The sequence below is a fragment of the Carettochelys insculpta genome, chromosome 9, assembly GCF_033958435.1.
Source record: "Carettochelys insculpta isolate YL-2023 chromosome 9, ASM3395843v1, whole genome shotgun sequence".
NCBI lineage: Eukaryota > Metazoa > Chordata > Testudines > Carettochelyidae > Carettochelys > Carettochelys insculpta.
In genome coordinates this window covers 36486895-36503943 of record NC_134145.1, presented here as the reverse complement: position 1 = coordinate 36503943, position 17049 = coordinate 36486895, and the positions used below count along the sequence as shown (strand labels likewise).

At 41.8% G+C, this 17049-nt stretch overlaps 1 protein-coding gene across 2 annotated transcripts in view; it reads left to right on the top strand.

The window, feature by feature from the left end:
• The window catches only part of DPYD (dihydropyrimidine dehydrogenase), a 725075-nt gene extending 723430 nt beyond the window's left edge, over window positions 1-1645 (top strand). For both annotated transcript variants that reach the window (XM_075002998.1, XM_075002997.1), the window contains exon 23: window positions 26-1645. In XM_075002998.1, the coding sequence (XP_074859099.1) occupies window positions 26-196 (171 nt within the window). In that variant the 3' untranslated portion in view covers window positions 197-1645. The remainder of the gene's footprint in view (window positions 1-25) is intronic.
• The last annotated feature ends 15404 nt before the right edge of the window (window positions 1646-17049 follow it).

Below are 17049 nucleotides of genomic sequence, written 5' to 3'. Positions count from 1 at the left end.
CAATGCCATTTATTTCTTTTTACAGGCTATACAGTTTGATCCAGAAACCCACCTGCCCACTGTTACTGACAGTTGCACAGGCTGCAATCTGTGTCTCAGTGTCTGCCCTATTATTGACTGCATCAGAATGGTTTCCAGGACAACACCTTATGAACCAAAGAGAGGCCTGCCCTTAGCAGTGAACCCAGTGTGTTGAGGTGATAGTTCGGCGGATAATGTGAACTTTACATTTCCCTGATGCAGTAAATTTGTTTTCCAATTAGTACTTGAAATTTTAACTCTATTAAAATACATAATGTTGATGGCCTTTATAATGATGGCTATTTTCTCTAGTGATTATTTTAAGGCAAACTATTTTCTTAGCTTTCAGAAAAGCAACTGTCAGTTGTTAGCTGTCAGTTGTCCATTTTGTGAAGCGCAACTTCTTCTTTTGAAAATTTCTGAATATGATGATTAATCTTTATAGAGTTTCTAGGTGTAAACATGATTAAGTGAGCACTTTTATCTAAGTACAATTTAACATACCAGCAACGTGTTTGCAAGGAGACAGTCTGTAATTAAACATTACATTTAATTTTTTAAAAGTTTCTTTGAAATTGTAATTAGCTGTATCGTACGCAAACAAAGCAACGTGGGGTGCTGTTTTTCCATGAAAAGATGTGAAAGGAGTTTTAAAATAGCATTTCCAATCAGGATTAATCACTTTAAATTACTTCAGTGTACAAGGTAGTATTGTCTTAATGCTTCCTCAAGTCAACTTTACATTAGACTTTTCTAAAAATAAATTTGCTAATCATGGATCTGTATCGTATTCTTCACATTAGTGACTTGTATTGTGGTTGAGATTGTTTCCTCTAGTGAACAATCACAGCATACTTCTTAAAATGGTTTAAACTGTGTTATTACAAAATCCAGGTGTTACTTCAGTTTTTGATTAGCAACTCTTTTTCTGCATAGACGCATTCTAAATAACTTTTAATTATGCTAATTAATGTTTCAACAACTATAGATCAAAGATTTCATTACTTGAGAATGGAATGCTAACCCTCCATGTCTTTCTATGACTGTGTCTACACTATGAATTAAGGGTGTGATTTCCAGCTCAAGTAAGCATGTTTGTGCTAGCTCCCATCAACCTAGTATGAGCTGGGCCTCTGCTGTCAGTGCTGAGATTACTATACTGCTATTTATACAGATGCTATCTTGATGAGAGCTAGCATGCGTCAGTGTATGTGAGTTGGGAATCAGACCTCTAGCTCATAGTGTAGATGCATCTTCTATGGTAAATGTACTGGGTTATCCCTCCCTGCGCGCCGCCCCCCCCGCCCACCTTTCCACCACATATTCATCCTTAGTAGTTATGTATGGCTACGGTAATGTTAAAGCCAAAACAATGTAGAGATTTGTTGGAATTGCTACAATGTATTTTAGTCTTAGCCTATTTTTTATTCTCACTAGGAGCTCTCTCATACAAATTTATTTTGATCCTCTTTATCCATGTCTGAATATAAAGCCATTAGTTTCATGTTCATAAATAATGTATCTGTTCATTTAATTTGGTGATCAGGAAAATTCATAATCCTTGATTATTTGCATTTTGATATTCTCTGTTTTTATATGTATACCTAATTATAAATAAATAACATCAAGCAACTTGTGGGTTTTATATAAATTCATTTGTTAAGTAGGTTTACTTGAACGGGGCATTTTAAGTTTGTTGTCAGATGGTTTTTCATGATCCTAAAATTCACTCAAAGATGATTAATGAGATAATTTACACATGCATGCTCATTAATTGTCTAGGGTGCAACATTTTGTGCTCCTTGTGCCTCTGAAAAATCTGTATTCTCCTTTATCCTCATCCTTCTTTTCCACCCTCTGATTCTTTCTCCACATGCACATTTTGCCTGTCTATCTTTTTGAAAGTGCAAAGTGGAAACAAACGTTTGTGTAGATTAGCAAAATGTATTTTTGTTGGAGGCCTTGGATTTCTGTATCCCATAATAATACCTTATCCATACCTCAATTGAAGGACTTTCACCATGGCTATGTCTACACTAGAGAGTTTTGTCAACAAAAGTGAGGTTTGTCAAGAAAACTCATGGTGCGTCTACTCACAGAAGGTGTTTTATCGACAGCCTGTCAGCAAAACTCAGTACTTCCACCGACAGCTTTCTGTCTCTCTATGATGAGGAATAATACCTTTTTTGATGGTTTCAGTTGTAAAAAAGCTGTGTAGACACTCTGGGTGGCCCTTTGTTGATAGGCAGGGTTTCTGGTTCACCGGGCAGCCCTGTTTGCTGAGCTTCCAGCTGGCCTTTCTGTCAAGAGAGCGACTGGGCAGTCTGGCTGCTCTCTTTCAATAGAGGATTGCTCTTTCAATACACTTTTGTGGGTGGACATGATCTGTCAACAGAAGTTTTGCTGGAAGATCTCTTCCAACAGTACCATCTGTTGACAGATCACTGTAGTGTAGATGTAGCCCATGAGAATAAATGCTACCTGTTGGGACCACTATAGGAGAAGACAGGTCTTAAGATTTTATTCATGCAGCATCTGAATCTCTTTCAGTTAAGAAGCTTGTTGACAAGAAGCCTATACTTGACATGATTAGTAGATGTTGAAAAAGTGGGTATGTCATTCCAGGCCATATTCATGCACTCTTCATTCTGTAACTTTTCCAGGGGATGTTAGAAAGCACCCAGACCTTTGTCATATTACATAATTCTGTTCTAGCATGCTTCACTTGCTCACTCTACCATGCCACATGCTGCACATTCATTTATTTGCCTTCCCTGACTTCAGTACTCCTCTGGAGATTGTCATGTTGGGTAGATAGAGCTTGTCATCAGTATACAGGATCATAAGAGACTGTCAAAAGTATCATGAGCACCTAACGTAAGTACATGGCATATTAGCAGAAACATCATTACATACGTAGCAGTCAAAATCATCAGTAGGCAAAGTAGAACAAGTGATATACCAGTGCGCCTCAGCGGTTATGAAGGAAACTTTGGAGGAGTAAAACCCATACCTCATGAAGAAATTATGCATCTAGCACAGTTAAAACTTCAATTTATTTACTGGGGAGGTCAAGAATGGCTGTGCAGTTCAGAGTTTGTTTGGGCTTTTTTTGGTATGATGTTATATCAAAAATTGAAGATAACATTTTTGCTTCCAAATTAATTTATCATGTAGTACTTTCTAACTTTGACCATCAACAGTAAAGTCACAAGGCAGGAGTCCATAAAGAGGTTTCATAGGGAGTTCCTAGGGCTTTGTCTACACTACACAGCTTTAGTGACACAGCTGTCTCAACGCAGCTATGTGACTAAATATCAGGCGGCATAAGCCCTGTCAGCACTTTTGCTGACAAAAAACTTCCACTAGGAAACCAGGAGCAGTGTTTTCTTTCTCCACAGGTGAGTGAGCACTCCTACTGAAAAAGCACTGTTTTCACTAGTACTTGTTATGGCCATGCTTTTGTTGTGGTGGGTGGGGGGGAGGAAAAGGGTTAAACGCCTGTGAACAACAAAAGCTTTGTTGCTCTATTGCCAGTGTAGACAAAACTTTAATTTCTTGCTGACAGTCCTTTTCAGTCGTTAGGATGAGGTAAAAACTGTCAACTTGGTTAATTAAGACACGTAAAAGACCAAAGTGCTTCACCTTCTAGGCCTTTGCATCTGTCTTAGGGACAATTGGCTTTCCTTAATGAGCCAGAGAAACAAAACAAAGAACCTGACTTACAGTGCAAAATACTACAGGCAGACGTAAGAATTTGCAGTGTTTGGGTGTAAACTGAGCTTGTATTGATCAATTTATTTGCATACTTAAGGAATGTAATTGGGCAGATTTTTAAATAATACCAAGACATGTAGTCCCTTTGATTAAAATAGTACAGTGCATATCTGACAAATTAAATTATAATGGAAATACCGTAACCCATCCCCCTCTGCTCTATTAACGTTTCTTATTCGCATCATATTCCTGAACAGAGAGAGAGCTCCACGTTGCAGTCCAAAAAATTTGTAGACTATGTGCCAGATTTGCCTGCATGATTCCCTCTGCACTCATGTGGGTTCTCTGGAAAGGGTTTGCCCTGTGGGCAGTTTGGCTTTGGACTCACTAAGATGAACAAATCATATTTTCAAGTGTTAGGACTGTGGATGACTGAGGTCTGAAGAGTTAGATGTCTGTAGTGGGGCAGAGTAGCCACCCCAATATCTGGAAGGGGAGGACCCCTTCTGGGAGCCATTTTGTATGGAGCCTGGCCCTGACCAGCCTCCTGAGAGCTGAGGATTCAGTTGGGCCTGAGCCTCCAGAAGAGCCAGACGAGGGCTCTGTGCTCCCTGCCTGGCAGCCTGAGGACTCTGCTGGGGACCAGCCTCCAGGGGAGCCACAGGATGGCCTAGGCTCCCAGCTTGGGAGGTGGAGGACTGGCTGACTGAGGCCAAGGCTGGGTTAGGCCGCCTGGGCCCTTGCCGACCCTGATGCTCTGGGGACCCCAGCAGAATCTGCTGCCTGAAGAAGACCAGCCAGACTTGGAGGACAAACCAGAGTATCCACCTCAGCCAGCAGCCTGAGCCAGCCTGAGGCAGTGGGAGAACTGATCTCAACCTGCACCCTGAGCCAGCGGAGCCCATAGGCCACTGTTAGCCGGTGGCCAGGTAATGTGCGGTGAGGTGCTCCCCTGGGTCCTAAACAACCCAGTTTTTTTACTGTTAGAGCAGGGACCTGCTGGCACTTGCACCCACGGCCAGGCTGTAGTAACCAAATGGTTAAAGTTCTTTTTGTTGTGCTGGCTGTGTTGCAGTGACAAAAGGATAACTGGGTCAGGCTTAGAGCTTAACTAGTTACAAGTTTATTAAGCTACAGTTATAAGCGTGTGGTTACAAAAGGCTATTGTCTACTTCTTATATGCCAGCAAAGTACAGGTGTTAACAAGTTACGTTACAATCCAATACAAAGATATCTGTTACCATCTAACACAATGATAGCTTGACACAATGACGTCTAGTTACAGAGCTCTAATTCTTTAGCTGTGCACAAAAAAGTCGGAGACCTAGCATGGGTGTATCTTACCCTCTCTGCGTCTCTCGATCCCAGCGTAGCCAAGCCGGATCGGTCACTCAATTCTGCGGAAAGACAAATACGAGGTTGGGTGTCCCCAGTTGTGGACCTCGGGAGGCAATCACCTGACCCAACCAGCAGGTAGTTGGTGGAATGCACTCAGAGTTAGAGTTCTGCTGGACCCATCTTTTATACCCCTTTTTGGGTTACGTATTCTCTTTCTTATCTAAGGTGCCAGATCATACTGGTCTGTCTTTGTGACGCCAGTTTGTTATAAGGGCATTTCTTACTTAATTTGCACTTGTAAGACAGGAGATAAGCAATTTAGGAGTACAGGACATTCTTTTTGTGTGGGCGGGGCACTTCCCCTTCTGGGATGGTTGTGTGTGTGCATCATATCGATCAATGCCAGCTGGGGTGATTTCTTGAGGGTCCCCCCCCCTCATGTTGATAGTTTGGCCTGTTAGCCTTCTATCTGTACTTTCTGCTTCTCAGGGTCACGATGAGCTAGCACATCTGGGCATCAATGAGGGCATCAAAGACTGTGCTGTCAGCAGCCGTTTCCGTGCCCTGTGTGCTCCTCAGTGGTGGTGGGGGGGCAGCGAGCAAGCTGGCTTGTAAGGGGGAGACTTTGTCTGGCTACAGCCACGCAGGCCAGGATCAGGCCACCTGGACCCCAGCCAGACCTGGAACCCCGTGAGCACCAAGAATGCGGCAGGACACAGGGTATGTACTGGGGTAGAGACTGGGAGTGGCCCAGGGGGTAAAGAGGATGGTTGAAGGACCTCGGGTCAACGTGTTGCAGTCTGGATTGCCCGCTGACCCATACAGCAGACCATGCTGCTGCAGCCAGGGCCCTTGGGCGAGGATGTGGTTGAGTGTGTGGGCCCACGTTCCCCCTGCCACCCACTTGTGAGTGGCAATCTCCCCCCCACCTCTCTGCCAGCATGGGTGGAGTGTCTGTTGTGTGCTGCCCCACCCTGAGCCAGGACAGGGTGCCACCTGAACTGTCTGTGTGCTGCCCTGTCCTGAGGCAGGACCTGGGCCTGCCCAGGAGACTGTTGTTTACTTCCCAGCCCTAAGCTAGGGCCTGGGCTGCCCCACCCTGCACCAGGGCCTGGGCCTGCCCCACTCTGCATCAGGGCCTGGGCTCCTTTTTGGCTGTTTCCCACCCTGCCCTCAGTTAGGGCCTGGTCTCCTTTGACTGTGGTTTTGTTGCCCTGCCCTGCACCAGGGCATGGACCTACCCCACCTTGCACCAGGGCTTGGGTGCCTTTTGACTGTTTGCCACCCCACCCTGAGCTATGACTGGGGGCCTTCTATGAACTGTGGGGTTGTTACCCCACCCTGAGCTAGGGCTGGGGGCTTTCTAAGGCAGTGGGCCTGCTGGTGCCCAGAACATTGGACTAGACCCTGACAAGAGCTAATCTTCCCCAGCACCTGCCTGAAGAAAGGCAGGGGGCTTTGAACTGTTGCCTCTCACCCACCTGAGGCAAGGTGGGAACCCCCAAACTAGTGACTTGGGGGTTGTTTGGGGAGCCCAAACCAGCTACAATGGCATTTAGAGAAAAAAAGTTCATGATTGTGAATTATATAAATTGATCTGTCAACAAAATTACAAGCAGCTTTTGTTCATGGAGATCAGGGTTGGACTGTACTGATGAGATTAAAGTACATATGTACTGCTAGGTGCTGTATAATTGTAAAGACTTATCAGATTGAGTTTTGTTCATATCCCCTTTCTTCCATAAAGCTGTGTGGAAGAGGAATAAACACGATGACCTTTTTGGGAATCACTGCTATAATTTGTCCCAGAGCATGCGGCTGGTTACCCACTATACCCAGATAGTAGGGTTGGTCACCAGTTCTCATAACATCCAAGGAACTGCTAGAACTAAATCATTTCTACACTCTCCTTCCCCTGGAAACCTGGTGCCAGAGCAGCCTAAAGGTGCCTATCATACCTGTGGTGCTGATGGTCCATCCACATTTCTGTGTCAGCCAGGGATTGCCAACTTGGTCATACCAGCCACACACACTTTTCCTATCCGTAGGTCTCTGTGGCTGCAGCAAGAAAAGATCTGCCCTAATGCACTCCAAGGTTATGCCTGCAGTGTGTAGTGAAATATATAAATATAGTGATAAACATAGCTAATTATAATGATAAACTATTCTCTACATTAAATCTTTCTGCATCATTTTTATGTACTGTAACATGGGACTGGACATTTTATTAATATTTTATATTTTTCAACACATTTCCATATATAAAAGTCTTTTCAGATAAAATATTTATTTTATTGGCACCAACTTTACTTCACCATGTTGCTCTGTTTCTTTGATGAACTGTGGAAGATATGTTTTCATTGGCAACATCTGGCAACCTGGCACACACCCTAGGCAGCTGGATTGGTAACTTTAGAGTTGTTTCTGGGTCTTTCATATAATTAGTCTGCTTATAGGCCACCTGGGCTGTTTTGTCTTCGCTGTTGCCATTTTCCTTTTTTTTTTTTCCTGGAATTTATGGACTATACAGTTATTCCTTTGAGAAAAGTTATTACTAATCCCATCCTCTGGTGTGTATGCAAGTTTTCTTACCAAATCCTATGCGATCTTTGCTTGATGATAGAAACGCCGTTCTGAGTCCTTATTCTGATGTTAACTTTTTTGTGTGGGACAACTGGAGTCAAATTTGCAGTTTTTGCAGTGCAATGAAGTTGCAGTTTTTCCTCAGCAAGTAAAAGCTGATTACTTCCTTCAGCACAAGATCCCTAAACAAAATAAAAATGATAAATACAGAGAAGTCTAGTTAAATCTAATTAAGAAAAATAAAGGTACTGAGTGAAAAGGCAGACTTCTCTTTGCTATAAAGTTACTGATTATTTGCAAAAAAGATTCTGTGTACCTAACCTGATCAATAGGAATCAAATAATTTAGACTGACCCCTATGTGTGAAGAGCAGGTACCTCTTCCCACTTTATCATGGCAGTTTGAAAACCTAGTTTCTCCATTTATGAAAGATCTCTCACAAACACTAGCAAAGCCTTGACTACACTGGGATTTTGGGTGTCACAGAAGAAGTGAAAAGCAGCTCTAACCCACACAGCTCAGTGTGCTCCAAGTTATGGTAGATGAACATGGCCAGGAGACAACCTAACAGCTTTGCCTAGTTCAACCGCGTGGCTGGAGGCAAAGGACCATGGATAGGTTCCCCTCCACTGTGGCTGTTATAATGGTCCCTTGCAGTCATAGGAAGCTGAGATAAATTAGATATCCAACTGGCTGTTCTAGTTGTGCTAGGGGGTTAGACTGGCATGCAGGTACACCAGTCTGGGGAGAGCAAATAGTGGCCTAAAGCCACACATGTGTCAGACCCCACTTGTGAGACACCATCCAATCCACAGTCACAGCTTGGGACTGGGACCATAAGAAATGTACTTTCATGCTTCTCAAATGCATGTTTATTAAAGACAGCAGCAGCCATTCTTTTGTAATATATTTAAACATTTTTTCCATTACCTCCAAGCTTGATCTTGTACAAACCAGTCCTCAAAATTCCTCCTTAAAACCTGAGAGATCTATTGTTACATTTCACTCTAGAAACAGGCAGTCAATGACAAATTTCTCCTTTGGATGACCCATAACTCTAATTGCCTATTAGATTTACATATGAACAACTAGAACTCATCATCAGCCTAAAGAACATTTTCCTCACCCTTCTCTTCTTGAGACTACTTGTAATCATAGCTTTTGCTTGCCCTTATTGGAGACAGGTTTAGGCCCAGTAACACAAGACATAATACCCAATCGCTGCAAGTTAATGTTACACAGGAAATGAGCTGACATTATCATGCAAATTAGATGGCCTGAAGATAAAATCACACACTTTGATTATGAGGGTACTAGGTACAGAATTTTATGTCTGGCTTCTGTGATGTCAACCAATGCAGTTTCTTTTAAAGGAGAGTAATAGCCTCATTTGTCTCATGAAAATTTAAGACGATTCCAAGTTTGATAAATCAGATTATAGCTGAAGAAGGAGTAAGTGTCAAGAATGTAACTGGTCTTCCATTTTGAGTTACAGTTGCATTGTTAGCAGAGAGCTCAGTGCCACAAGTTACTGGCCACAGTAAAATCCCATTTATTTCTTTCCTAAGCATAGGAAACAGCCTAGGCTGCCCAAAGAAATGAAGAGAGAAGTAGAATGTTTTCCCTTCAGGTATCTCCAGATCCCATGTAAGAACTAGTAGCAACTCCCCTCTGCCGTTGCGCACACACTACTGAAGAAGCAGGGGTTGTTCTTTCTTGCCTGAAGACAGGGGAAAACAAAATGATATCCTGAAAAAACATTTTCTTCCAGTTTTTAATCATTAAATATTGTACCCCAATTTTTTAGCATTTGGAAGTTTTCTTAATGATTGTATCTATTCTACTACCTTGTGCTTGCAAAATAAGTGAAAAGAAAATAAAGTCCTTTTTTCTGTTATTGTGAGCCACCTTATAACATTTTAAATTCAATTGCTTCTTAATATCTCAGCTAGCACATTTGATAATTGCAGCACTTTCCTTTTGCAGTAGATTCCAGATTTACCTTCACAATCAAAACAGTTTATTTTTATTTCCCTCACCTTTTTAAGAGCCCCTCTTTCTACTCCCCAGATCCTTTCTTAAGATTGTGGTCAGATAAACTTCTTTCTTAAGGTTTACTATGTACAAACATAAATGCCATTTTCTACTTCTGGTCTATTTATTGGATTAGCTAGAGGATTTGATGTGCAAGCTTAAGATGATATTGAAAACACATATCACTTCTATTGTAGCTAAGAAAATCAGCTTTAGAATTAGAGAAACCTTGTATCAGGAATTATGTATAGACCTTTAGCTTTTTATCATGGCTGTTCTTTGTTGCTATGGCAACAGAATTAACCATTTCATTAATATAATAAAAACACATTTATTCATTTCAACACTCATAGATAAGTCATATTCAGACTTCAGCAGACTTGGTGAATTTTTTTCTCCCTAGCTCCCATATTTTCTCAGTGCTACAAAGCTGGTTTGTTTCATTTTTTTAGGCTATGTATTTTATAATTAATTTATCTTGGTTTCATTGGCTGGCTTCTGTTAAGTGTCCCTGAGTGGAGAAACAGACTTCAGAACCCGCAGTCTCTGAAAACAGGAAAACAGTCATTTAACCTCATGTAACAATGAAAAGCACTTGTTTCTGATCAGCCTTTGTGCTAAGACTGGCAAGATGTGTTCCACTGTAAATGCTAATGGTTCCCTCATTGAGGTATGTTACCTAAAATGTTGCTAAATCATAGTTTTAAATGCAGGTGCCTAGATATACACTCTATTTATATTAATGTGCTCCCATTTGTGCCACACTTTGTGATGGTGAATGAGAGCACATGCTCTGTTGCAGGAAAACATTTATTTCAAAGAGTCTACCTGTCAGCAGAAAGACTCCTCCATAGCAGCACTACACAATGCGGGGGCTCTTTGCATGTTTACATTTATCCTCTCTCCTCAGGAAGTTCCATTTAGACTGGCACACATTGTGGGGGCTGGGTCCTTAATTCTGACAGCTGCGCCCACAGCGCCAAGTGTCTTTGTTCTCTCCTTTGCAGGACTTCCGGTGTAAGTCTCGGGAATTTAAAGCTTGTGCTCAGTTACACTAGCTGCCAATAGGCCCAAGGGACTGCTATGGCAGTTAAGGATTGGCCAGGAGAGACCCCTCTAATTACTCTCCTCCTTCACACACACTCCATATAAACACTAGAGAGAGAGGAAGGTGGTGGCCTAGGAACCTGCTAGTTCTGTAGCCCCAGCAGATCCCTCCCAGAATAGGGAGTGGGGATCCTTCTGAAACTCAATATGCTGGCTCCAGGGCTGCTTTGAGGTAGCAGATACCTACTGCAAAGTAGGATCTGAACCATTGTTTTGTTGCCCTTCCAACCATCTTTCAGTGCAAGATACACAGGAATAACTTTATCTGAAATGTATTATTAGTGCCAGTGTCGCGCCCATAGCCATGGCAACTGCATTAACATTTGTTTTTGCCAATGCTTCTTTTCTGCTGAGTACCGGCACCTCAGCAGCCCCAGCCATGGGATTGGCCGGGGGGGCAGGCGGGAGGGAAGGAACAAGCAGAGTAGTGGCTCCTCTTTTTTTTTTTAAACACTGTTTTGCTAATCTAGCACTAAAGTTGGTAATAAGGTAGCAAAGTTGGTATCCACATCCACCAAAAAAAAAAAATCGACAGATGAAAACCAGATGTCCACAAATGTGCGGAGTTCAAGACACAAAATTAGTAGCCATATCTGCAAAGATGAGTCATGGATAGCCACAGCCACAGCTGCAGATACCTGCAGATATAAAGTGGATATCTGTGAATTTGCAGGTCTCTACTTATATGTAACAGCACCCTAGTGTACTGGCTGCTGTAGACCTGTTCGTTTCTGTTTGAGTGAATATATACATTATATAATCTACAAGCACTGGTGGAATCTTTATCATTCACTTATTCTGGGCTCTATGCTTGAATTACATTTTAACTGATTCCTCCCAGAAATTGCATTGTGCAAGAAATGTCCCGAGACTCAGCAGGAGCATATTCATAATAATGAAGCCAGTAGGGTAAAGGATCGCGTTTCAAGCAAACGAACACGAACTTCAACACAAAAGCTCATCATATATAGGAAAAGTACCAGTGACAAATTCCTCACGGCCTTGTGGTGTTCTGTATCTGATGAAAGCATCTTTCCAGCCACTTGATAACATGGGACTAATTTGCTTTTAATATTGCAAAAAATATTTGAAACAGTGAACTGTATACATTCTAGTCAGGCAATGGCAGGCTTGTGAATGCAGGAACAGATCCATTGGCCCTGTCCAGTTAACACCAGCTGAGGTTCTGCACAGTAGTGATTAATAAAGAAGTCATCGATTCTCCAAATCTGAGCTACACCTAAATGTTACTTCTGCACACAGCCTTTTAATCACTAAGCAGGGTGACAGACTTAGTCTTTTCTCGCTTTTGTTATAGCTATTGAACTGCTAAGTGGAGGTAAAAAATAGAAAGTAATCATCCATATTAGATGCATTCAACAAGTAAGAGCAGGTAGTTTTTGGAGGGGTGGGGAGAGGGATTAAATAAATTCATTGAAGCGCTGTAAATAAGTCTCATCTTCCTGCCTTCTTTTGCTGTTCTGTAAAATGGAGGTAAAATACTACATACAGCCCATTGAATATGTAATAAGAGTTGTGAGTATTAAACACAATTTCATTTCACCTTTGCTGAAAATCTTCTATACTTACTTCTCACCTGATACCAGTGGCTTCTAAACTTTATTTAACAAAATGGATGTGTAAGAATGATGTCCTAATCATATTTTAATATATTTTGAACTATATGCAAAAGAGAAAGTATTTGGCTAGTCATTCTGGCATATTCCTTCCAAATGCCTTTCTGGATATTAATTTTACTTTTTATTTATTTGCACTGAGATGGTAACTAACGTGCCTCCTACTCACAAAAACAACAAGCAATCCTGTGGCGCCTTGTAGACTAACAGATTTTTTGGAGCATGAGCTTTTGTGGGTGAAGACGCACTTCATCAGATGCCTTGTACTAAGCTCTTTACACACACGATGCAAAGCCTGCTCTTGAGCAACTGAGATCTTGGGTTTGATCCTTGTGGGCAAGCCTGTTTAAAAGAACTGAGTAAATCATGTTTCCCATTAAAAAGAGTAAACAGGGAAGCTAAAATTAACGTAGCCTCATCAAAGGCCACAGAACTGCTGACGTGAGTAAAGGTTGCAGGACTGGGTTCCAAAACTGCGCTAGCTGACTAATTGTATCACTCTGCCAGAAAATGATAGTGTTGGAGTCTCTTCCCTTTTCTGCACAAGAGGGCAGCGTTTCACTAAATCCAAGGAAGCAGGAGCTCAGGAAGAGCTTTTGTCAGTTTGCAGGAAGGCTACCACATGCAATATCTTGCTAATTGTGTGGATTTTCTAATTGTTTCAGTCACAAGTAATTTAATGCATGATCTAAGCTATTGCCTAGCTTACAGCTATTAACTAACTATCTAAAGAATGTATGTATCCCTAATGTGTCAGGCATTCCAAAGCTTAACTATTTTCCTGTCAGCCCTAAGATTTGAGTGGTACACTGCAATCCAAATGTTTACTTTACTACTGACATTTTATTGCCAATGTTACATAAATATTTGAATACCTTTTTCCACTGCGGTCTACAGCTGTCTTTTTGTAATGAATGAAAAATGTAACCTTCAGGTTATGAAAGCATACATGCTGCTGAGCGGCTGAACTTGAAGAGATGTGTTTCTACGCTCAGATGTCTGCCTTTATCCTGATAATCTGCAATATGAATTTTAAGCCTGATAAGGAAAGTCTTTGACATTAAAATAGGAACATTTACCAACACTTCCACATTACAATATTGGCATAGTATAGCAATTCCTTATTTAGTACTCAAAATTTACCAGCCACTAGCATACACTGGTATCAGAGCTACAGAAGTTATTTCTGATTTCAACTTCCTAGTGGCCGTCAATGTGTGAGGGGGGGAAAAGGAATTTCCAGATGACCAAATAAAATTGCAATTATTCAGTTAGCAAAACACAACTGATGACATATTAATAATGGATGACAAAAAAACTGTGGCTGGTTTTATATGTGCACTGACTCAGAGAATTTCAGTAGGAAAAAATTCAGGCCTTTATCACTTACAGGCCGTGTCTACACGTGCCCCAAACTTCGAAATGGCCATGCAAATGGCCATTTTGAAGTTTACTAATGAAGCGCTGAAATGCATATTCAGCGCTTCATTAGCATGCGGGCGGCAGCCGCGCTTCGAAATTGACGCTCCTTGCCACCGTGCGGCGCGTCCAGACGGGGCTCCTTTTCGAAAGGACGCCGCCTACTTCGAAGTAGCTCATGGGAATAAGGGGACTTCGAAGTAGGCGGCGTCCTTTCGAAAAGGAGCCCCGTCTGGACGCGCCGCGCGGCGGCAAGGAGCATCAATTTCGAAGCGCGGCTGCCGCCCGCATGCTAATGAAGCGCTGAATATGCATTTCAGCGCTTCATTAGTAAACTTCGAAATGGCCATTTGCATGGCCATTTCGAAGTTTGGGGCACGTGTAGACGTAGCCACACAGTGGCAGAACATTTCTGAAAGCAATCTTAAGCAAACAAGCAGGTTTGGATGTATCTATTACATGTTCCATACAGAATTATATCTTTCAAACCCCCATTCTAAACAGGTTAACAGAGCAATTACTGAAGATACATGTCCAAATATATTTGTTGACAGCAAATAGCATAGTTCTTTCCCTGTCGGGCTTCAAGCCAGGTTGTGAAGGCGAAACAGCATCAGTAGCACGGTGATCCATGAATAAAAGGACAAAAATCTACGTCATCATCATCATCATCATCATCATCATCAATAACCGTGGGCTCAGCGCCTGTTGGTGTCTGACACTTCTCTCACTACTTCCTTCCATCTTTCCCCATCTGGTGCAGAATGGCTTAGTTTCTGTAGACTAGCCCTGCACAAATCTACTACATCATCTATCCATTTTCTGTGGGGTCTGCCTCTCCTATTCAAACCATCCATTATGCCGAATACTAGGGTCTTGATTTTTCGTTCGTCGTTCATTCTGCAAATATGTCCAAATAGTTGTAGCTTCTGTTTTATAACCTTCTGCAGCAGGTTCTCTTTTGGCTGTATCTTCCTATATCATTCCTCATTGGTGACCTTCTGCATCCATCCTATTCTCAGAATCTTTCCATACCAACTCCTTTTGAATGCCAATATTCTTCTTTTCTAATCTTTCGTTATCACCCATGTCTCACATCCGTACAACATGCTGCTGAGTACACACGTTTTCAAGATGCTCCAGCTTCACTCTTAAGCTAATTGCTTTGCTTTTCCAGATCTTATCCATTGCCTTCAAACTCGCTCTTGCTTTTGCTATTCTAATTGCTATTTCCTTCTTACAGTCTAGATCATACGTTATGTTGCTCTCCAGATATGTGAACTTCTCTACATTTTCTAGTTCAATACCATCCACACTGATCTTCCTTCCTATTTCCTTATCTCCAAATACCATTGTTTTTGTTTTATCGATGTTCATAATCAGTCCGTACCGCTTCCCTTCTTTGTTTAACACCCGCACTGTTTTCACTAGCTTCGCCTTGTCTTCCACAATGATAACTATATCATGTGTGAACCTCAGGTTGTTAATTCTTTTCCCACACACAGATATCCCTTCTACCTCTTCCTTGATCTTGTCCATCGCTCTCTCCAGATGTGCGATGAAGATACTTGGCGATATTGGATCTCCTTGTCTTGTACCTCTACTTTTTTTAAACCAACTTCCCAACTCTGCCATGAAGCCACTGAGAGCTCCATGCCGGTCCCAAGCCTGAATAAAGGAGGAAGGTTGGTCAGATGTGTGTCGATGCGCTGACCCTCAAACAATAATACGAATTAAATCTGATGCCAGTACAACAAAAATCTACACATACACTTAAATGAGCCACTACAATCACAACAGCAAGTCATTGGAGATTGCAGAAATGTGGCAAGGGTCAGAGAAACTGATGTGTGCTGAATACTCACTAGAGGGCCCGCAAGATGGAGATGAGAACTTCCTGTCTTGTCAGAAGTAGAACCTTCATGAGAGGAGTAGCACTGCTCTCTCAAGTCCTGTTGAAGATTTACATGCCACCACTCAATGAAATGGTTTCTCTCTGTGGGTTCAAATAGGATCAACATAGAAAAGATACTCAATACTGTTAATTTTTATGCACACGTAAACAGTGCCATTGTCCGTCAAGCCCACGTCCTGGCCTAGCTCAGCAAGTACATGAGGATGTGTATGCTGAAATTAAATTCAAATGGAACGGTTCAGAATGCAGCTGCACACCTATGCAGGAACATGGGTCTTAGACAGCACATCCATGTTGCCTGTGGGAGAAAGTTTTATGAGCTTGATTACAGATGTTTGTCCTTTCACCGTGGGTTACAGGTGAGCATCCATCAGTGCAAACACTTCCTTAGCCATGTTTGAGCACTCCACTACTGGGAGCAATGGAATGAGCTGTCACAAGGGTTAGATGCAGGATGTGGAGCTCTGTCTGTGGCTTGCCCTAGACCTTGGATTTCATTGCCATAAGAATAATGAACGACCATAAACCACACCATTTCCTGGTCCAAAGGCATATCCCCTGACTTTCCCACAGAGCAGTCCTTAAGTACAGGTCACTGAACATTTCCTAATTCTGAATTTTATTTTTAGAGAAAATGGGGAAAATTTTCCCACAAGTACATTAACAGGATTTTTTTTTTTAAATTTTCAGTCAGTTCCACTCAGATCCACGAGCGTATGTGGACCATACAAAACAGGAATGGAATGGAATCTTCAGGCTGCAGTCCAGAGACAGCACCATTTTTTCATGAATCAGTGTGCACATTATTTATAAGTGGAACAGAGAGCCAAGTGAATGTAAATATACTTCACATGCAAGGGTTGATATTTTATTTAGTTTTGTTACCTAGTGTTTGTGGAATATTAGTTTCTGTGTTATATAGATAGAGCATTTTTTGAAGCTGCCATTAGAACAGTGGTATTCTATGGAAATGCCGTTTTGCGGCATCTATATTTGCATGCCATATTCTCTAGAACTGTTGCACCAAAAGGATCAACACAAACAATGACTATCACATAGAGTATAGTGTATAGCTTTTAAAGTATAAACCTCTTCTTTTCACATAGAGTATAAAGTATAGCTTTTAAAGTATAAACCTCTTCTTTTCTTTGGAATCAGTAACATCTGTGTATTCATGTATTGCTGTCTATACTTTATTTGCACTCATTTATAGTAACTGCTATAACTTACTCGTGACTCAGTCATAAGTCGTGACTAATGCAATGCTAGGCACTGGAG